Genomic DNA, 23,339 nt, shown 5'->3' with positions numbered 1-23,339 from the left:
AACGAAAGTTTAATATGAGATCGAATTGACTAGTTTGAAGTGAGAGAGAGCTCACCCCCAAATAACAAATCACCATACTATTTATACACTAGCCATTACAGTATGAAGAATTAGGAGACAGACAAACAGACTTAAATTATCCTTTTCCTATCTCTTAATACTATAATACAGCCATCCCGGACTGATCCTGTGTATAATCGGGAAGTATACAGATTAGTATGGATACCACAAAAATCGTCAGACTTACTTGATATTATTAAAAATGGAACTTCTATTTATTCAAACCGTCTTCAACGTGTCACTAGTGAGAGTTGTGTTATACAAAATCCATTCGAGAATGGATTATCAATTGAAACTTATAACGTCATCTATGCTTATATTTAAAAAACAAACTCATGAACAGTAGAGCTTCGTCACTTAAGTCATATTTCTCCCTTCATTCCATGCTTCTGGAATTTGTATTTTTTCATGTTTTTGAACACAATAAATATTTACATTTAGGAGCTGTGCTCATTTTCAAGGAGTTTTGGAAGTGTACACACCCTAAAGAAACACCATCAATATTTTTCGGCTTAATAATAGAGAAAGGGTAAACATTATATTGACACCCACAAAAGTCACTTCCTAAACATTATCTTAGCCTAGCTACAAATTTTACGTGAAAAAAGGATGAAGGGGAGCTGGAAAATGATTTAGACTTCCAAATTCATATAAAAAAATCAAATCAAGCTCGTACGTCCATTAAAAAAATAAATTAAAATAACTTTTTATACCATGCATATATGTAATATGCAAGGTATACTAAGTGTAGTCTCAAGTTTGTAACGCTTAAAAATATTGAGGCTACGAAAAAAATTTTGATATAGATGTTCATAAAATCACCTAATTAGTCCATTTCCGGTTGTACGTCCGTCCGTCTATTAACTCGATAACTCAAGTAGAAGAAAAAATATTTCAAGCTGAAATTTTTACAGTGTACTCAGGACGTAAAAAGTGAGGTCAAGTTCGTAAATGAGCAACATAGGTCAATTGGGTCTTGCGTCCGTAGGATCTTTTTTGTAAGCCGTTAGACATAGAACAAAAGTTTAATGGTAAAAAATATTCCTTATAAAAAAAATAACCAACTTTTATTTGAAACATTTTTTCACAAACATCACTGTTTACCCGTGAGGGCGCAAATTAGGCGTAAATTGTATAATATGTATTATATGGGAATATCAGTTTTGTATGTGTGACGTGTATGTATATGTAATGTGATAGAGTAATCAACACTGTCTATGCATGGTATTTTAACAACTAAGTCAGTCAATTGTTTGTTTTCACTTGTTTCAAATATAATTTACATATTTAATTTTTATATAACTGATTAATATACGCGAAACGTAAATCCTTCATATTCCGGTTAATTTTGGAACTAGAAAGTCGAAAAATCGTCAAAATTACTTCAGCTAAAACTTTTATTTTAATTTTTTTTTTATTGGTTAAATTTTTTTTTGTAATTTATAAAAAACAAGAGCTATTAACACCTGAAAAAGATGTTTAAGGTTGCTCCCCCGAGTAGTCGATTACTCGGTACGGAGTTAGCTACAGCCAAATAAACAACTGTCAAATATAACAGATAAATTTTTTTCTTTATTGAAAATGATTTTTTAAATAATTTTATTGAACTATAAATAGTATTATTCTAAGGATTGCAAAACGAATTTATAACACGTCCCCATCCTTCCCTGTTGACCTTCCATGTAGTGCATATGTCTATATTTATGACAAAAATATGACTAAACAAATTAAAATAAACAATTTTAATATTATTTATAAAAGAATGGTAGCTGATTAAAACTGTTGCCTGTAAACAGACAGACGGACAGACGGACAGGCAAGCGAAAATGGACTAATTAGTTGATTTTATTAACACCTTTACCAAAATTTTGTTGGTAGCATCAATAGTTATAGACTTGGGACTAAACTTAATATACTATGATATATTTCATATATACATGGTATAATATTATTACATTGTGAAATTGATATTTTGGCGAAGCGGCTCTAATTTTCGTTTCGCACTAAGCAAATATGTTTGGGGATGATTCAGTAGAAAATATAAATAAAATACTTTATTATCTTAACTTCGTAAAATTTTATAAATTTCAAATTCGGAATCTAAAATAAATAATATTTTGAACAATAGTAAGCAAACAACAACAATTGTTACAAAGTTTAATTATTATGGAAAAAAGGGGAAAAAATTCAATTTTCCGGAAATTTTATAAAAGTAGTAGTCAAGTGTCGATTTCTAGAAATATGCACAACAGAATGGTTCTAGTATCAAACTATTAAATGCTTCTTTCTATGAAGACCGAACAAGGGAGTCCGGACCCACGAGGAAGTTCTGAAATGCTTGAGTTCGGAGGAAAGATGGGTATTTTGAATGCGACGATTGCGAATTGTTATATTTGCATTCGTCGCATTATTGATGCTCATTTTTACTCCGAACTCTTTTATTTCCGAACTTCCTCCAGGGTCCCCGCCCAGGGACGAACTCCCTTACATGTTCCAAATAGTATCACCACAATCTGTAAGACACATTATTATGTCACATTATTGTGTAAATGTCATTGTATTACCACCGGGTATTTACGGATATTGATCGTAAATATTCCCCGCGTTTGCCATATCCCGGACTGCCATTTTAGCTTCCCTCGAACATAGCTCTAGACACTTCACGGTTTATTCTCGGGAAATTCGATCTAGGCTTTTCGATCGAATTTCCCATGAAGAAACCATCAAGTGTCTTAACCATGTTCGAGGGAAGCCGTAGAGTAACTACTTAAACTGTACACCCTGGAATGTACTGTTCAATTCAGTTACTCATCTGAAACATAACTTTAAGTTCGCTCTTCATTTAGAATCGTTCAGAAATCATCAGACTACTACGGCTTTTAAAAACTTTGTTTGGTATATTTATAGTAATCACTATTCAACATGTCACTTGTGAGAACTCCTAATAATTTTTCCAATAAATATTTTAAGAGAGCTATCTTTTGATTTAATTTGATATCATTATATGATTATGTCGATTATGTATTGTAAAGGTTTGAATCTTAACTGTTAATTAAATATTAATCCATGTGAACTGATATTGGAACTTCGTTCTCGTGTCTACTAAGTTCGTAGAAACACGAAATTAATGTTTATTTCACGGTCCCTTATTTAAATGCAAAAAATGAAATTAGACAATTTCGATTTGTTTATCCTCTAATTACAAAACGTATTATGATTCCACCATATTTCGTTTTATTCTGAGGAAAACTACTGGTTTTTGAGACTGCATTATGATATTTAAAAGCACATTTGTAATTTTCCTATCAAGGAATTATTAAAAACCACAGATAGCAAGTTAAAATTAATTTTGATTAATTTTGAGATTATCATTTTTATCAAATTAATTGTCTGACAGCCATCTATTGAGTGAATTTGATACTGTTTCGTATTTATGTATTATAAAGGTTTGAGTCTTTAGTATTCTTTTCAAATTAATGTGGTTTTGTGTATGTGCTGTGAGATAACGTTAGCATCATACAATTTAATTTAGCAAATCCGTACATAGGTGATTTTCTATAAAAGTTTCTATCTTTACATGTATTTTCAAAACGGAATGGAAAATCAGAAAGAAGTATGAATCTCATGCTTAATTTTTTTTTCTTGGAAATGTCTGAATTCAGGTGCCAAAAATTGAAGTTTAATAAAAACAAATTTTTTTTTTTGGAGTACAGAATTTTAAATTAATTCTGTTTGATTTTAAAGAGGCTTCCATAGAAAAATCCTAATCACATTTCGTTTTCCATAAAAAATGAGCTGATATATCTTTTCACGTTTTCTGATTTTCCGTTTCGTTTTCAAAAATCAGGCTGGGAACTTAAAAAAAATTTTTCCTTCTTTGTTTGTTGACATATTCCATGTATGTAGACGTTTTCTAGTTCTTAGTTAGTAAATGAAAATTTGTTAACACTTCAGGCCATAAACAGCCGTTTCATATTGTAACAACGATTAAAAGATTACATAAATTTACGAGACACTGCGGTTAAGAAAGCAATGAATTTTTATTATTTATATCTTTAAAATACTTACAAAAATTTCGTTTTATAAGTATTAGCACACGGTCTACATTCGTTGTTCTGTTAAGTATTTCCATATCGTTGCAAAAAAAAAAGGATAAAGTCCCACAAATAAAAATTTACTATTAAAAAAATATGCTGTATTGGTTGTCATATTTTATATCCAATAACTTTAAATTGCATTAAATTAAATATAGTAAATTGTTTGTTTAACATAAAATAATAAAATGTTTAAAAGCCTATCAAAGCAAAAGTCTTGATGTTATTGAATTCCCGCTGGGATTGTCAACAATATTCAATCATAAAAACATTTTAAAATATTAATGGATTTCTAATTTTGTTCTTATATCTGTACAGAAAAAACTCATATCTATCTATATAAGAATGGAAGCTGACTGATCGATCAACGCACAGTTTCTTAAGTAACTTTCTGGAAATTCATCCCCTAAGGGGCTCAAATGGGAATGGGAATTTTGTATATGGGAACTGCATGTTAATTATTTTGTAGACAAATACAGAGCAACGTATGTTATAATGTTATCAAGGATTTTTTAATATTCGTTGTACGCGTAGTCATGGTAGGAACAATAAAATTGATGCCAGCACTGCCAGTGAAAAATTTAGGCGATAAAGGAGGCTGTTATGACTAATTTGCAATTCTTTACATTTTAATGTTATAGAAAATGTCAAATTAAAGTTATTGGAAAACACTAATTAATTAAACTTAATGCATTAAAAATTGTGAAAATAAGAAATCAAATTGCACAAATATTATTTTTCAAATGTAAATTATCATAATTATTTATTTAAATTTGTGAGACAATGATATTAAATTTTCAATGGCAACGCCTCCTATACAACTCACGTACTGTGCGAATACAATATTTACAATATTCAAAAAAATAATCATTCTTCTGATAAGCGGTATGATATGAATACTTATTTATAAATTGAAAATCTGAAACTATATTTAATCGTTGTACGAAATAAGTTACAATGCAGAGTTTCCGAGATATCGCAATATTTGGATCGATTTTAGTACGTATGTCGAAAACTATTCGATCATCAAATGCAAACGATTTTTGTACTTTTTGGGTCAAAATTACCTTATATACTGAGTTTTATCGAAATTTCTTGATTTTTTGCAATTTTTTTAAGGGGTAGTACACCCCTTTGAAAAAATCGAGAAAAACGCAAAAAAAAATTTTGTGTTGGAATTTGATGAAACTCGACGGTGGATGGGGAAATTTTTATCCAAAAAGTATAAAAATCACGTTAATTTAATGAGTTTCTGAGATATCGCAATATTTGGATCAACTTTAGTCCGTAGTCGTGAGGCTTTTATCAAAATTTCTTTTTTGTTTGAAACCAAAAGAAACTTGAAGGGGGTTGATTACCCAAAGTGTCATACAAAATCATTATATTCTATGGAGAATTTTTTAAGTGTTACCTATTCTGTGAAATATAAACATTAAAAAATTGTTTATAAATAATTTTTTTTTGTCTGAAATACAAATTATAAACATTTGAACTCCCAATATGACGCTAAAGTTTACGTTTAATACTAATAAGGACTACAAAAAATTATTGTTTATTTATATAAAAATAATATTTCATTATTTTTATAAAAAGTATATATTTAGGTAGTAGCTACTTCCAAATTTAATGTGTGCATATGATTTATTCAGTAGCACAGGACATCTTTTTTTTAAATGCCACAATTTCCTGTTTAGAGTAACGAAAAAAAAATTGATTATCTTACCATTAACCGGAAATTTAGAAATTGTTTTGTGAGCCGTTTTTAAGGAATTAAATCTATCATTTTAAAATTATTTAGTTAATTTGTTTGAAATAAGTTAGTATAGGTGATTATTCTGGACTCTGCAATTGGACAGCTACCAAATTTGGTGTTCAAATCGTGATAAATTTTATATCGGACAGACAAAAAGACAAACGCGAAAAGTAACATAAAAGCGATTTCAAGACTTATCAAATCCAAAAATTTTTCAATGCAGACTATGTTTTAAGTATATAGAACACAAAATTCCACATGGAAAATTTAGTTAAATCTGTTAGGTTTCACAATACTTTAGATTATTACGAAAGCATTTTAATCCACAAATTAGACAATACACTCTCAACTGGAATATAGGTCCTGTAAACCTGACTCTAAATGGAGAAAATGGACATCTGTTAAAAGTAAAGCCATGAAACAATTATCGTCAGTTATAGCGAACTTTGACACACCCATTTCACAAGCGAAACCAAATTTGAATCCAACTGATAGATATAAATTACGGTCGATAAAGAAATTTTTCAAATATACTAAATAATGTGTTGTGAGCTATTACAAAAAGTTTAATTTAGCAACTGACGATGGTTGCGTTGCATCCAAATATCGATATTTAGCGAAATGTAAGTCTATTGTATGTTTTTTAATTATATTTTTTCGATAAAATTTCTTAAAATACATTTTCAATAACTAAGCCTAAATTCGAAATTAAACAAAAATTTGTCCTCATACAGTGATATTTACGAAAAAATGTTTCAAGCAAAAGTTGTTTATTTTTTTATAAGTAACATTTTTTATATTTAAACTTTTGTTCTATCTCTAACGGTTTACAAGATGGGTCCTCCGGACCCAAGACCCAATTGACCTATGTGACTCATTTACGAATTCGACCTCACTTTTTATGTTCTGAGCACGCTATAAGAATTTCAGCTTGATATCTTTTTTCGTTTTTGATCAATCGTGTTAACAGACAGACAGACGGACAGACAACCGAAAACGGACTAATTACGTTATTTTATGAACACCTGTACCAAAATTTTGTTCTTATCGTCAATATTTTTAATCGTTACAAACTTGAAACTAAACTTACTATACCTAGATATATTTCATATACATGGTATAAAAAAAAAGCAAATGACACAAGAATTTCTATATAAATTTATACAATAAAATCGATATTTATTTATAATTAAATTAAAATTTTCGCTAATGGCTATTAATGCTTTTTAGTTTAGAGTTTTAATATAAATTTTTCTTTGTAAATATGTGTATAAATGAACATATGTGTTCTTTGAATAATATTATAAATGGTGCAATGTTTAGAAAAACATTTTATATACTCTGATTGATGTTTAAGTATTTTTGAACAAACTAATTGTATTTAAATATATATGTATAATACATATATATATTATTATTGATTATATTATATTGAAATCAATATAAAAACATTAAATGTTTATAGATTTCAACAACTAATTTAATAATGACACAATTTTATTTATATACAGAGAAAATTATCTGTAGTCATTTAAAGCTAATAATAATAATGACATATGCCTTATGACAGAGGCCATCCACATCATTATTTGTTAATCTTTATTTATTAAATTACATTAATTTCTAAAATTACATTTATAATGTGGGTGGAATCGGTTACTTCGTTCTTATCCAAGCGACGACAATGTTATCAATTTCACAGACCCTATTAATTATAATTGTTCACACTGCCGCTGCCTGGGTTCGAACATGAAACCTTATTCTAAGTAGTCAAACGGTCTAATACTAACGCCTTAGATCGCTCGTCCATTTAGGCTCTCATTTAAAGCTAGTTGGGAGAAATCTTTTTAAATCCGTATTTTATAGGGTCATTTCCAAAATTTGATGACATTTGGCAATCGTTTAAAAACGATAATATTCTAAATGATTTTTGACTAGGGCGGGTCAAGTATTGTTGGAGAGGTAAAAGTGCTTTCGCATTAAATTTAATTTACAACTATGGATTTTCGAGCATAGCTAGAAATCTAAAATGCTTTAGTAGTTAACTTTCCAAGACTTTCCAAGATCTTTTTGTCACGATCAAAAAGGATTTACTGCATCTAGTCCCTCTATGAGAATCTGTCTGAATTAATTTTGAATTTACAATATAGTACTGTAAATGTACCCATTTATGAGGAGCATTTCTACTGACGAATCGGTATAACTTTATCTTTGAGTCGAGTGTTTCAATCAGAAAACCTATATCTTGGCAAGCTCTCGAACTAGCTGATGATGCGAAACATATTTTGATTGAAAGAAGAGGAAACGTTGGAGAAGTGTTTCGAAAAATTTTCTAAATACGCTCGAGTATTCAGACTGATTCAGTTGAAGATTATAGATCGAATTTTGAATCATCGCAATATTTTATCTAATTTAGCTTGTCTCGAAGTTTTGAACTAGATTACTCATTATTTTACACGATGATTCCCGTGACATCTGAACAACTTTCAATTTTGGCGAAATAAGCGCATTGCCGGACGGAGTGCCAAAAATTCACTCGAAGCAATCCATATTTGCAATAAAAATGTGTATCCGAAACTAAACTAAATGTTTCCGGTTCTGGCAGTCTACGAAATGCTTCCGATTTTGACAGTTTTGCCTGGGACAACAGCGACGAATGAACGCTCCTTTTCAACCATCCGTCGTCTTATTATTATTCTCTTACTCGAAAAAAGAATTTCTTGTTTTTATTGGCTTTATAACCTTACGTGGCGAACAAAAATTTGAAACACTCCTTTAGATAATTCCTGCGTACGGGCCTGATAACAAAAATTTACTTGGGAAATTTTGCTTTGATTCTGAGATATCAATACTAGCAAAAAATAAATACTTTTTGAGATATTTAAGCCTATAAGCTCACCCCCCAACCCCCTTAAGCCTGTAAGCTCACATTAGATCATAGTGAATATCGTAGTGTCTTTAGCCTAACTTGAAAGCATTAAAGCTGATATTTATTTTGACAAAGTAATAATTATATATGACTGTTTTTAAAATAATGACAAATTTAATTTACGTTTCGTTTCTATCCCCAATAAAATAATATAGGTATACACATACAAATGTAATTGAGACAGTGATTTTTCAGTTTTTAAGGGTTAAAACGGAAATTAATTTTTATTTGTATTTTAATAATAATTTCATTTCCTGTTAGCCCCGTGAGTTATATAATATTGTTATTAATATAATTGTTTATAATCGTATTTCCTTTTATTTTCAACTGTTAGTAGAACTATATAAGATAGGACACTTACAATCCCGTCCACTTCACGGAAAATTATATAAAATATGTCTATGAATTATTATTTCTCTGGATCAATTGTGCTAAATATATATTAAATTTTATTGAAAGTGGTCCGTAAGGAAAATTTTAGACTACTTAAATTGCAATTTGGATTTCTTGAAATTTCAGATAATCATTGATGACAAACGATTTACGAATAGAATAAAGTTCATCAAATAAAAAATTTTTAAAGGGCTTTGACAAATAAAATGAAGTCCAGACCTTAAAACTGCATTAGACCTTAAAAGCACAAAGGAGCATAGTTTATTAAAAAACTAACGTTTACATGCTGCTTCGATTCATGCTTATTATGATATGTTCAATAGCTTAAATCAAGAACACAGGATATACCACTAAGTAGTTAAGAACGATTTTTTTTTCTGTATATATTCTCTTTATTCACAATCGTGTGAATTTTTGAAAATCTAATTAGGATTGAGATGTACTTACATTTTGTGCAATGTTGCAACTCTATTTTAAAAGAAAGAAATCAATTATATTTCGATCAACAAACACTTTCTTTTTTCTCCAAGTTCTACAATTTTTCTCTACCTTCCCTCTGTATGCTTCGATCTTTAAAACTACGCAACGGATTTTGATGAGGTGATACAGTGACTTAAGAGTAAGGTTTATGTGTATAATACATGCATATTAAGGGAGAGAAACACTGATAATTTTAGAAGTACCTAATGTGAGGTCGTCAATAAACAAATTTTTGTATATAAAGACATTCTGTATTTAATTATACAAATAATATTATATTTAGTATCAGCATTGCAGTCGTGCGAAGCCGAGACGGGTCGCTAGTTTACAATAAATCACACTTTCTATTTAAAATAGAGCTATTTTTCATTTGTTTATATGTAATTGGTATAAAAATTATGAAACTAAAAGACGTAATTGCACAAATAATATTTTTTTAATGAATCTTATTTCAATTTGTAACAAAAAAGAATTTATTTTTCTGTAAACCATATATAAAACCCATAGAGTTATATTTCCATCCATAAAATTATATTAATATCTATCATTACCATAGGAACTTTTGAAATAAAACTCATGCATGGTGAGAATAATTTGAAAACTGATAGCCCCTAAAATGACCGAATAATTTTTCATCAAAAATAGCATAGAAACATTTCATCACGTTATATTTTTTTTTGTCAGGTATAAAATGGAATAATATTAGATAGCCCATTTGATCTACAAAGGGAAAAACTTGTCAATGAAAATGAATAAAAAGCAATTTTCTGCGTGAGCAAAGCTGCATGAAACTAAAAAGCATAAAAGCTAAATAAACAATTTGATAAATAATAATTGTAATTCTATACTAAATGATCTTATTAAGTCAATATCAATTTAATGTAGACAAATATATTATGTATATTAAAGTCAATACGATTACGTCTACTAAAATGTGTAGAATGAATACACCCTTAAGTAAAATAATACATTAAAATTAAATCAAATGTTTTTAAATATTTATTGTATTTATTTTATAAACGATTGATTATAAATAATAATATTAAATTATTTTATATATATTTAACGATAGTTTTATTTATAGAGTATCGGATTTTTATGTTCTTACAATCATTCATTTTGCTTGCAATGTTCGAATACAAATTGTAAGCTATCTCGTTAGCCATGTAAAATATGTGAAGTAAGAAGAGTTCATCATTTCGATGTTCAGAATATTCATATGGATGTTCTTATGTATAAAACAAAGAGGAAATGTGTACTGTCTGGTATGGTGTGTTATGGTTATGTGTTACTGTGTGTATAGTATGTTTTACACATTGGTGCGAATCGTTCGCTTACTAGGACCATTAAATTGGCCAAAAAATTAAATTTTCCCCAAAAAGTTTATACCTAAACAGTTCTTACTGAATTATTATTTCTGTAGAACAAGTGAACAATTTGAGCATTGAGCATCGTTGAGCGTTAGTTAAACGATTCAAATCGTAGTAGAAATATTTCAAAACAAAATTTGACAAAAATGAAAGTATTTACAGTACACTAAGTTGCAAGGTTTACAAACTGTATAGTATGTTTTGCACAACGATGCGAATCGCCCGCTTACTATGACCATTAAATTGGCCAACTTTTGTGCATAAACTTTTTGGGGATAAAATTAATTTTATGGTCAATTTATTGGACCTAGTAAGCGAACGATTCGCATCATTGTGCAAAAGTTCGAGGAAACTGTAAGAATTAGAGTAACAGTAGGGTGGAGTAACGGTGTGTATTATCGTAGCGTGTGTTTGGCCAAAAATATGTTATTAGATTTTTTTTTTGTGGAGTTTCTTTAAGAGTTGCGTCTATATTTAAAAACAGATAACGTTGAAAAACCCCTCAAAACTCAATTAGGGTCATGCTTTTTTTATATTTTCAATATTTATGGTCATTTACTCATTGGGGATAAAATACGATTTTCTAATATTTTGTGGTAAACAAGTTTGTCTTGAAAAAGTTTTTTTTTTTTTTTTTAATTATTTAACTTTATTTTTCATAATTTTCCAAGGTATATCAACGATAATAAGTAAAGCACAATAGTATCACATAATAAAATAAAATAAATTCAACAAGCCCACTTCATTACATTGGCCTTGGACGTAACCAAACTAAAGCTTACAATTGGATTGGTTAATATAATAAATTGTTCAACAATTCTGATTGGTTATACACAACACATAAAACGAAAAGTGGATTTTCATTTCACTGAAAAAGGGGAGCGAAAAGAGTTTTAAATACATTCACTATAATCATATCATTCTTATCATATATACATTTTTATATAAGTTAAAAAAAGATAGATATATTAAACGATATAACGATATCGTTAATTTTGTTTACGTATAGAATGAAACAGGAATATAGAATTAGAATGAGTACGATATAGTAGTTAAGTGATGTATATGTAATGAAAAAATAATACAATTCTCTAAGCATGTGTTTTATGAGATTTTTGTGAAAGGATACAGCAAAGTGACTTTTTCTGAAATCATTTTTATTTTGAATGCGGTTACGATACACGAGCGCCCGCGGTTTTTGTGAGATAACCAAAATCTTTTGTGGGTGAACACTAAATTTGTGGGTGTATAACTAGAGTGTGGATGTGTTTTGTTGTGCAATTATGAATGACGAAGTAACGATTTCACGATTATCGCCAAATTCGGGTGCAACAATGACCGTGACACCATTTTCAATTAATGATATATTAAATGATCGACATAAAAAACGTCAAAATATTTCGGATAATCTTGGACAGCAATCACGGTATTTAAGTTTATCGAGTGAAGATACGGCATTGGATATGACGACAATATCGGGATTAGGCCATCGACGTTATTCAGGTAATATGCTATGAATTATCTTAACTTATCTACCGTAGATTATTCGTTGAAATTATATGGGTGATTTCATGAAAAAGTGTACCATGGATGAAAAAAAAAATATTGCTGTTTTTGATAATAAAAATGCTTTCGTATGGTATGTGCCAACACTAGTACTTTTAGCTTTCAATATCTTAAGGAACTTAAATGTGATTCCACTGCTTTTAAACTAAAGTTATTTTTTAATCGACAAAGAATTTTGATAAAAGAGTAGTAACTGATCGTATTTTATTACAACAGAAATAAAATGTTTTGTAAAAAAGCCTAGTTCATTATTTAAATCCCAAAAAATCTTCAATTTTAAAGCGCAATTACACTCGCCTCGGGTGGAATATAAAATTAACATCCAAAATACCTGTAATCCCATCAAGTAAGTTCATCCAATCTAAGTTTTACTGACGTGTTTGGATTACCCTGCCAAGATTTGAATGTTTATGAGTACTAAATCAATTTTTAGAAGGTAATCATGGCAACAAGTACTGTCATTTTTAAATTCCTTATATTTTTTGGTCGCTGGGGAAGTTAAATATCAATAGGTTAGTCTTCCGTTTTAACTTCTTAATTCTTGAAATCAGTTTCCTGAAACATTCGCAAAAATTACTGATGTTCCTTGCGCCAAATTGTTCTCACCAACTTATACTACACTTTTTTTACTCTTCTTTATAATTTTTCTAATCGCCGGCTTAGAATGAATATTTCGTATAAAAAAGGGCCAAATTTTTCTAACAACATGTTTAGGTAAAATCCGAGGTCTCCTAAAGTTTTTCTAGCGGATAAAGTAGCAAATAAAAAAACCATTCCATTTTGTCTTTATCAAAGTTGAGACACTGAGCCACGGTAAAGTAAGCCCAAGGCTACTGCTCTGATTAGCTTGTTTGTCATAAAATAGAAAAACATTTCCTTTCTAATTTCTATAGAAAGTATATCTTGGCTTTTCTAGGGTTCTACATGCCCCTTTTTCACATTTGTCATTCGGTAGTATCATCCACTCAAAGTTAGATAATGTACAAAATCAAAATGTCATTATCATTATAATAAAATTACATAATAGCAAAGTTTTCTTAATGACTTTTCTTTAAACACAACGATAAAGTTCGAGTTTGGCTAAGTTAATAAAGGTTCCATATTATACAACTTTTTAGAGATTTTCCGTAGTATATTATATAAAAGACTCTTGGTACCGAGTAAATATCTGTTACGGGACCCTAAAAACCTCTCTTAGCTTAAAGGTAATAATATTACCTACAATACAAATGGTACTTGTCTGTACCATTTCGAAAAATGAAAAACAACTACTCACCAAACGCTACCGTAAAATTATGATAAAACATTAATATATTATCTAACATAAGTATTAATGTCGCGTTTGAATATCAAGGGCTTTTTGATCCAGGGGTGAGGGATGATAGAGGGTGTATTGTTTACTATGTATTATAAAAACCCTTTTAAAAGCTTTTAGATATTATATAAAGCATCAAAAGCACATTAATATAATGGATTATATACTTCTTATATTGTTATTAATTTAATATATTAATAATTATAGTCAGATTTTTGAATTAAATTACAGGGTGTTCTAATATGCTGTATGCATAGTAGTAGTTTTTATAACAAATAGAGAATATCGATGATTTTTTTCGCAATTCTTAATAAAATATAAAGCGTAAAAAAGATGGAAATAGTGAAATTAAAATTAAGATCGGTCAAGAAATACGGATTGCATTTTAAACTACCATTAGACAGAGAGATCAGACATAGCTTTTGACCAAGAAATGTTTGGTGACTTTTATCTTCGTTGTTTTTATTCGAGAAATAATTTTCTCTGCTGTTTGTTACATGAATGACCCTTACTTTACTTTTTCATTTATTCGCTAATACTACGCGCCATATCCATATCACCCACTACGAGAGTGAAAAAATTGAGATTAAGTGGACGGTATCATATTCCCAATATATTATTCGGAAATTCTCATAATTTCAAATGTTAATTTACGAAGTCCCGCTCGTTAAGAGTAAATCGGTAGTTTTGGAACAGCTCATAAAACTAATTATATTCCCTGTCAAAATAAAACTTTCTCTGAATTGAGTATCAAGTCATTATTCCAGATTGGTTTATGTGTTTAGGAATTCGGATTTTTTTAATATTCGAACTAATTATATTCCCTGTCAAAATAAAACTTTCTCTGAATTGAGTATCAAGTCATTATTCCAGATTGGTTTATGTGTTTAGGAATTCGGATTTTTTTAATATTCGCCCTGCATTATGTTGAACATTGTGTATTTACAGGTACTACTCAATTTATATAATTGCTTTTTTTTATACAAAAGTGTGTCGTTTTAATTTTTTTACGTTTTTAGTATTTTTTGCATGATAATGGGTTTTTTTTCGAAATCATGTTTTGTCATTTTGATTAATGAATTGAAAAATAATTATTTAGGACAAATAGTTTGTACTAAAAGAAGTAATTGATTCCTTTTCAATTATACGAAGTGGATTTTAAAACAACTTTCATTTAAATTCGTTGTAAACTTCGGGAATAGTTATTCCCGAATAGATTTCAGATTCCAATTCTAAAACATACGAACTTAGTAGTCACAAGTTCAAATATCTTTATCTTATTATTTTTGCCATATACGTTTATGGGTAGTGTTTGTAAAATTTGAAAAGGTTTAATAAATTTCTTTGAAATCAAAGCTGGCATAATTTTTTCAATAAAATATACATTCAAAAATATTGGTAAAACAAAAATAGTTGGTAAATCGAGCAACCTAGAAGAAAACATATATACCAACATGAAAATTTATTCGTTCGAAAATCATGGAAATCAATAACGTTTATTCGGATTAAAAGACAAAAAAAATCGTACGATTTGTAGTATTGGATTTTTTAAATTTATTAAACTTTTAACGTTGCTTCTTTAAATTGTTTCAGAAACAGATGACGGATCTATATCACCATCGATTTTTACATCTAGTACACAACATTTTGGATCGAACGGATCAATAATTTCACCACGACATCATCATTCAATACCAAATAATAATCGTCATCCGAGTCCAAATTTAAGTGAAACAAATAGTAATATCGATGGTAGCACAAATTCAACAGCATTAGGCGGTAGTGGAAACCGCAAGAAGCGATCACGAGCTGCTTTTACTCATGCTCAAGTATACGAACTGGAGCGAAGATTTAACCAACAGCGATATTTAAGTGGACCAGAACGCGCGGATTTAGCACACAGTTTAAAACTGACAGAAACACAGGTTAGTTTATTTTTGCTTATATTTTAGTTCTACAAGGCTAAATCATATTGGAAATTTTTGGATCTAAAACTAGAGTCGATTAGTCTTTTCCCAATGTTTTTTCGTACTTAGGGATAATGGAAATTAATTTGTTACAGGTAAAAATTTGGTACCAAAACCGTCGTTACAAAACAAAACGAAAACAGTTACAATTACAAGAAAACAATTTACTAAATCAATCCGGACGTAAAGTTGCTGTAAAAGTCTTAGTCAAAGATGATATGCCATTATTTTCGCTACATCAAAAATATAGTCAACTACATCCAAAAATATTATCCACATATCATGATATCATCCCAAAAAATGAATTTTTTGCACATAAAAATATTTATGAACAAATTATTAAAAATGAAACAGCATTTTTACAACAATTCAATCAACAGCAACCATCACAACAATCGCCTATTGTTGGAGGATTAAAGCAATCATCTAAATTACAACAATCAATGATAAATTTATATCAGCAACAGTACAGCAACAATCATTTACCGTTTACATACTTTAATTGTTATCATCCTATCACGACGGCAACGAATAGTAGTACATTGTTGAATCAATCGACATCATCACCGAATGAAGTTTCAACGCCTCAACAATCGACAATGAGTGATGAAGAATTATCAATAATTGATCAACCATCATTAGCACCTCAAATCAGTTCGAATCAGATTAATGAATCTACGTAAGAAAATTTTACCGAGTTTTTTTTTGGAAGAGAAATAGAGAGAAATTGATTGAAAAAGTTATTCAACATTACAAAAAATCACATGTTTCGGGAATGGGGGGATTATTTTCGCTATTACTTGACGGATGTTAAACCCTAGAAAGATTCAATGACGTTTCCTTGGCTGAACGCACACTTCGATTGAGCGTTAGTTAAAGGATTCATATCGTAAATGGAATATTTCAATATAATATTTTACGTTTGAAACAAGCGAAATTATTCACAGCATTCCAATTTACAGAGTTTCAAGCATAGGAAACTGAAATTGGATCACCCATTAGTATTGAAAAAAGAATTATTAATCTATCACAATCTTATAAAGTATACATTTGAATATAAATTTCATTTTCAATCAATTTTAAACTGACTCTAAATTTTAAATTAATTTTAAGATGATCAAAATATTATAATTTAACAAAAATTTATCATATGAAAACTCGGCACTAGACATTAATTAATACAAATTTGATAGTGCAATATATATACAAGTGTATGAAATTCGCCTCATATTTTAGAGTAATAAAACGCTAAATTACTTAGTGAAACTATATGCCAATCGTATCTACTAAATGTCAATAATAACTTGTGCATACCTCTGAAATGCGGTGATCTTGATACACTTTGTATAATATTTCTAAGAAACTTTTCATTTTTAAAAAACTAAAAGCTTTAATTTTAAATTATCACAATATTTATATATAAAATAAAACTTGTAAATACTTAAAAACACACAAATATAAAGAATTATCATTTTAGATAGAGAAAAGAAGAAAAATTTTACTGTATCCATATTAAATTTTATCGAATAAAGACATCACTAAAAAAACTATCTTCGAAATTTTGTTAAACCACTCATTTATAACCTCATTTCTAAAGCATATCATTTTCAGGAACAAAAGGTTCATTTTAATGCTTCCTAAATTGAAGGTAAGCTACATTTTAATTTGTTCTCCCTTTCATAAAATGTCCAAACTTAAAAGAAATTTAGATGAAAAATGTAAGTTTTTTTATGAGCATCAACTTTCTAATTTTAAGTGCTATTTTATCTCTTACCGTTTAGAATCTAAATTGGCTAAATTGGCTAAAGAAACCCGAAGAACTAGATCCAATCTGATGTCAGAACACGATGTGTCCCATCAAACTCTGCAACTTTTGTTTGAGTTATTTTTGATTGGTTAACTGGAAAACGAGCTATTAGCCATTATAGATTAAAATGACCTTTGTATATACTTTCGGCCCAAACTAAACTTTGGCTCCAATGAAATTATAACAATTCATAAAATTAGACAGCATCGACATCATTTTCTATTAAATATTATAGGCATAGATGCTGAAATGAGGCAACGAATATGAAAAACAAGCGAATACAAACAATTGACTGAGTTAATTGTTGAGATACCTTTTATAGAAAGTGTTGAATGCCAGTGCTTGTATTATCTTTAATAAATTAGAAAATCTTAAAAAACCAACACAATTATGGCCGCCATTTTTTAAGGTTTTCGAAAATTTTTAACCCAATCTTAACGCTTTCCTTTGCGTAAAATAACATTACATACGTTCTTGGCCGTTTCTTATGCAGGACGTTAGAACATGCGCCGTGTCGACTCACGTAAGTATAACACTGTTAATGTGTGTGTACAACACTAACGTTAGACAATTTCTATCTCACTTCTTCTTATCACCAAACGTTTGTTCTTTCTCTAACGGTGTTTACAAGACCCAATTGACCTTTGTTGCCCATTTACGAACTTAAACTCACTTTTTCCCTCTTGAGCACCCTACAAAAAATTTCAGCCTGATATCTCTTTTTGTTTTTCAATTATCTTATCGACGGAAGGATAGACGGCCAGATAATCGGATATGGACTAATTAGATGAGTTTATGAACACCTAAACCAAAATTCTGCTCGCAACATCAATATGTTTAAGTGTTGCAAACTTAGGCCTAAATTAATATACCTTTCATACCATACAGGATATAATATGATAATAAGGAAGCAAATGACTCCCACAGTGAAGCGAGAGACAGTATCCCTCAAATTTGGGCTTGAAGATTTGATCATAGCATGAAATATTTTAGGAATCTTATAATGAAGAATATTTTCGAATAATAATTATTTTTCTTTTCATTAACCCAACATTTATTCGAACATTTTTAAGAGAAACCTTACATAGGCTAGGTTAGGTTAGGTTAGAGGCTATAGAGCCCATTGTGATACCATGCATATACCATGCACTACACCAGAACATCACAACTATTAATCAAATTAATTTTGTTGCGACGGTGGGAATCGAATCCGCTACCCTAAGCATACCGCGGAATTGGTTACGACTTAACCAACTGAGCGAATAGGGCGACAAAAACAAACCTTACATACATAAGCAATCAAATTTTATTTCGAAGAAATAGCTACTGACGTATTAATTGGGTAACATTCTTCGCTGGAAGTAAGTTTTCTTAAAATTAATAAAATAAACTAACTGCACCTTTCTTTGTATTCTTGAGTGAGGTTTTCCTCAATAAATTATCTTAGTTTTTGTCGGTGCTTGGCGAAGGAAATAAATTTTCCATGATTGTCTCAATAGACTACAACATCTCTCATTTAAAAGATTAATTCATGTAAAAAGATGTCTTCGCGTTTCTAATTCTTATTAAAATATACTTCTTGAAACACTTTTATTCCTATTGTCGTCAAGATAATATTTGCACAATTTATTCAACTTATGAAGAAGAGTTCTTCTCGTCATCAAAGTTAAACACGCCCATTTTATCTCGACTCTAGAGTTACATCTCTAGGTATACATATACATATAACAGTAAGTAAGTAGCAACAATGCCAACAATTTCCCATACTAATTTACATATGAATTGGGTAACAATTTAAAATGATGAATATTCTTCTTAATAAAGTCATCATAATATTTTAGAGAAAGTATATAATTTAGAAATTATTTTCTCTAGAAAAAGTTTTTACTCATTTTAGTTAGAATAATATTTTAAAAGGAAGAAAAAAAGTATTATGGGAAATGTTATTTATTTTTCATATTTTCATATTACTGGAGTAAATCTAAGCAAAAAAAGGCTGTTATATGGATTAAAAGTTCGAGCAGCGAAACTTTGGGGTTTTTCTTTTCACATCAAAATAAGTATTTTTTGAAATTTTTTACTTTCCCGGAGTGGTGCAACATGTTTAAAAAACAAAATGGCGTCAAAAATGAAATTTTTTTCAGAAATTTTATCATTTTTATTTTATATTCGCAAAAGGAGACATCGGTGCATATCTAAATTTGGTAGGTTTGTAGTCCATGTTAAGAACTACTCCTCATAATTTTTTGGTGGGGTTTCGTCCCTTCCCCTCTCAGTTATATATATATGTATACATACATATGGTAAAACAGTTCATTTGACTATAACTTGAAAAATATTCGATTGATTTTAATGAAACTAATATCAATAGTAGGTTTTATTACTTACAACTTTCGGTTAAAATTTTAGCGAAATCCGTTAAATAGTTCGGCCAAAATTTCCAATTTAGGGAATTGTTTAAAATGGCTGCCATTTTATGCCATTTTGTCCTACGAGGTTAAATTTTTTTTTTAAATTGTAGCATTTTTTATTACCTTTCGATTTTATAATAAGTGGCTTACCCGTAAAATGACTCCTTGATCCATAATTTTGCGAAAAACGGAAAATTTAACACTTTATGGAAATAATTGTTTGGGGGGTGTATGGACTGGCTTTGGGGGGTGTTTTTTGCTTTGGCATGAGAAAACTATTTTTAAAAGAGGCCTATATGGTTTAAAGCAAAATTTTTAAGTTTTAACCCCCGCGCTGTAAGGGGGAAGGGGTGTATGAAATAAATGTATCTTAAAAGATTTTAAAAAGAGGTCAAAATAGTTTAAAATGCTAAAGTAACCCAAAATTTTAGATGCTTTTATCAATATAGCACTTTTTACAACATCCACCCCTTCCCCTCCCGCTTTCATATTTTTTGCAAATTCAAAATTTTTATGACGTATAAAGGGGTTTTGGGGGTCGCTGATCTCGAACTTTTGGCCCAAATAAGTACACCCCCTAAAAATATTACAATTGTTTTTGATAATCTATTGCAAAATTCGAAATCAGCGACCCCAAAAACCCCTTTATACGTCATAAAAATTTTGAATTTGCAAAAAATATGAAAGCGGGAGGGGAAGGGGTGGATGTTGTAAAAAGTGCTATATTGATAAAAGCATCTAAAATTTTGGGTTACTTTAGCATTTTAAACTATTTTGACCTCTTTTTAAAATCTTTTAAGATACATTTATTTCATACACCCCTTCCCCCTTACAGCGCGGGGGTTAAAACTTAAAAATTTTGCTTTAAACCATATAGGCCTCTTTTAAAAATAGTTTTCTCATGCCAAAGCAAAAAACACCCCCCAAAGCCAGTCCATACACCCCCCAAACAATTATTTCCATAAAGTGTTAAATTTTCCGTTTTTCGCAAAATTATGGATCAAGGAGTCATTTTACGGGTAAGCCACTTATTATAAAATCGAAAGGTAATAAAAAATGCTACAATTTAAAAAAAAAATTTAACCTCGTAGGACAAAATGGCATAAAATGGCAGCCATTTTAAACAATTCCCTAAATTGGAAATTTTGGCCGAACTATTTAACGGATTTCGCTAAAATTTTAACCGAAAGTTGTAAGTAATAAAACCTACTATTGATATTAGTTTCATTAAAATCAATCGAATATTTTTCAAGTTATAGTCAAATGAACTGTTTTACCATATGTATGTATACATATATATATAACTGGGAGGGGAAGGGACGAAACCCCACCAAAAAATTATGAGGAGTAGTTCTTAACATGGACTACAAACCTACCAAATTTAGATATGCACCGATGTCTCCTTTTGCGAATATAAAATAAAAATGATAAAATTTCTGAAAAAAATTTCATTTTTGACGCCATTTTGTTTTTTAAACATGTTGCACCACTCCGGGAAAGTAAAAAATTTCAAAAAATACTTATTTTGATGTGAAAAGAAAAACCCCAAAGTTTCACTGCTCGAACTTTTAATCCATACACAAGGCGTAATTTCACTCTACTATATAATACTTACTTAATGAGAGTTTCTTGGTATGTTAATAGGAGAACAGACAAGAGGATGATGATTTTTAAGATTGTTACTTTTTTAAGGATTGCATTGTGGAATTATACAGGTTACTCAAAAAACAGAGCTCAAAAAATGGTTGGAGGCATAAGAGTGTTGATGGATAATGAACCTTAACCAGGCCTATAAATCGTGAAAGAAAGCGAAAATAATGGATCAATGACAACACTCCCATTCTTTGCTGGCGCAATCAGCCCAAAATTATTTTTAGAGTACGAAACTCATTAATAAAGACAGGCATGCTGGATTCTAATTTTCCCAGCTAAAAATACTATCCAAACCACGATAAAAATTCTTGTCTCGGACTAATTGATTAGAAACGATTATTTTGCAGGTTTTTGATTACCGCGAGAATAACAAGGCAGTAAAGTTGTAGCAAAATAAGACGTCGTATTGGTAATGCTTTAATCCGTTTGGAATGAAGGTATTTTGAGGCTCAAGATCAATAATTTATTAAGATGTTTCGATAGAAAAACGATAGTATTACCAAATATCTGAAATTTTTTCTGTATTAATGAGAATTTATTTCGTTTTCTGTATAAATTTCAAGCTGATTCTCTGTACGGTTTACGAGAAATTAATTATTAAAAACAGCTCTTTTTACATGGTGGTATATGGAGAAGCCGTAATAAATGTTGGTTTTTATTCAATAAGTGCTTCTAAAATGTTACCATTTAAATAAAAAACTTTTTATCAATATTTCTCAAGTTTTAAGCTTTATAATCGTACCAAAATTAATAACTTTCTCTGTGCATAAAAATGAAAAAACGATATTTACTCAGTCAAAAATAAACGCAAAACTTAGACCATTCTAAGTGTTATTACTATAACATTATATGTGATTTCCATATGATGTTATGGTTATAATAGTTAGAATGGAAAAACACGTGCATTTTTTTTTATAAAGGGTGAAAATGAAAATGAAGGCAAAAACTTTATTTTACAAAATCGATCACATTTGAATTGGTCCCGACCTCGGGACCAATACAAACATAAAAATACAATTTCAGGCCCCACGATCAATATAAACATCGCAATGCACTATTAGACTCCAGGCTAGACAAAAATCCTACATTGTTTGTGTATTTGAAAACCCAGACAAATCCCTAACAACATTGTCCACTTAACTGTAACTCTAACATTTTTAAGGTTTATATAAAATGTTAAAACCTTGGGTGGTAAACGTCAGTCACAATTGAAGTAAAAAAAAAATCAAGAAGTTCGTCAATTCTTCTTCTTCTTCTTCCAGTCTCCTATTTTAAGGATGTAATTCGACACTTAAGGAATAGAAATATATTTAGTGTATATAAAGTTTTGTATAGTTTATTTAGATTGAATGCTGAAGTCATTGAAAACAACAAGTGTATATAGTTAAGATTACATGGAAAAAAATTACTTTTGTATATATTTTAATTTATGTTTACAACACTAAATTTTGTTTACATAATTATACACAGGATGAACATAATATTTAGAAATTCACAAAATGTCTTCAAATGCCACAGTATCCAAACAAAAACATAGTTAT

The 23,339-nt window shown here is 29.6% G+C and overlaps 1 protein-coding gene across 1 annotated transcript; it reads left to right on the top strand.

Moving 5' to 3' along the window:
• Positions 1-12,255: 12,255 nt before the first annotated feature.
• LOC123293935 (homeobox protein bagpipe) lies at positions 12,256-16,610 on the top strand. The gene is made up of 4 exons (XM_044874944.1): positions 12,256-12,582; positions 15,554-15,885; positions 16,023-16,238; positions 16,308-16,610. Exons 1-4 carry the CDS (start codon positions 12,363-12,365, stop codon positions 16,608-16,610), a joined length of 1,071 nt encoding a protein of 356 aa, XP_044730879.1. The 5' UTR covers positions 12,256-12,362.
• Positions 16,611-23,339: the final 6,729 nt, after the last annotated feature.

This window comes from Chrysoperla carnea, chromosome 1, assembly GCF_905475395.1.
Source record: "Chrysoperla carnea chromosome 1, inChrCarn1.1, whole genome shotgun sequence".
Lineage (NCBI taxonomy): Eukaryota > Metazoa > Arthropoda > Insecta > Neuroptera > Chrysopidae > Chrysoperla > Chrysoperla carnea.
This window is presented reverse-complemented; position numbering and strand designations above follow the sequence as displayed.

Bases quoted from the DNA above. Each gene is read 5' to 3' on its own strand.
- LOC123293935 (XM_044874944.1), top strand. From the start codon at position 12,363: ATGAATGACGAAGTAACGATTTCACGATTATCGCCAAATTCGGGTGCA. The intron at 15,886-16,022 runs GTTAGTTTATTT...AATTTGTTACAG, and splicing joins TAAAACTGACAGAAACACAG to GTAAAAATTTGGTACCAAAA. The intron at 16,239-16,307 runs GCACATAAAAAT...TTCAATCAACAG, and splicing joins TCCCAAAAAATGAATTTTTT to CAACCATCACAACAATCGCC.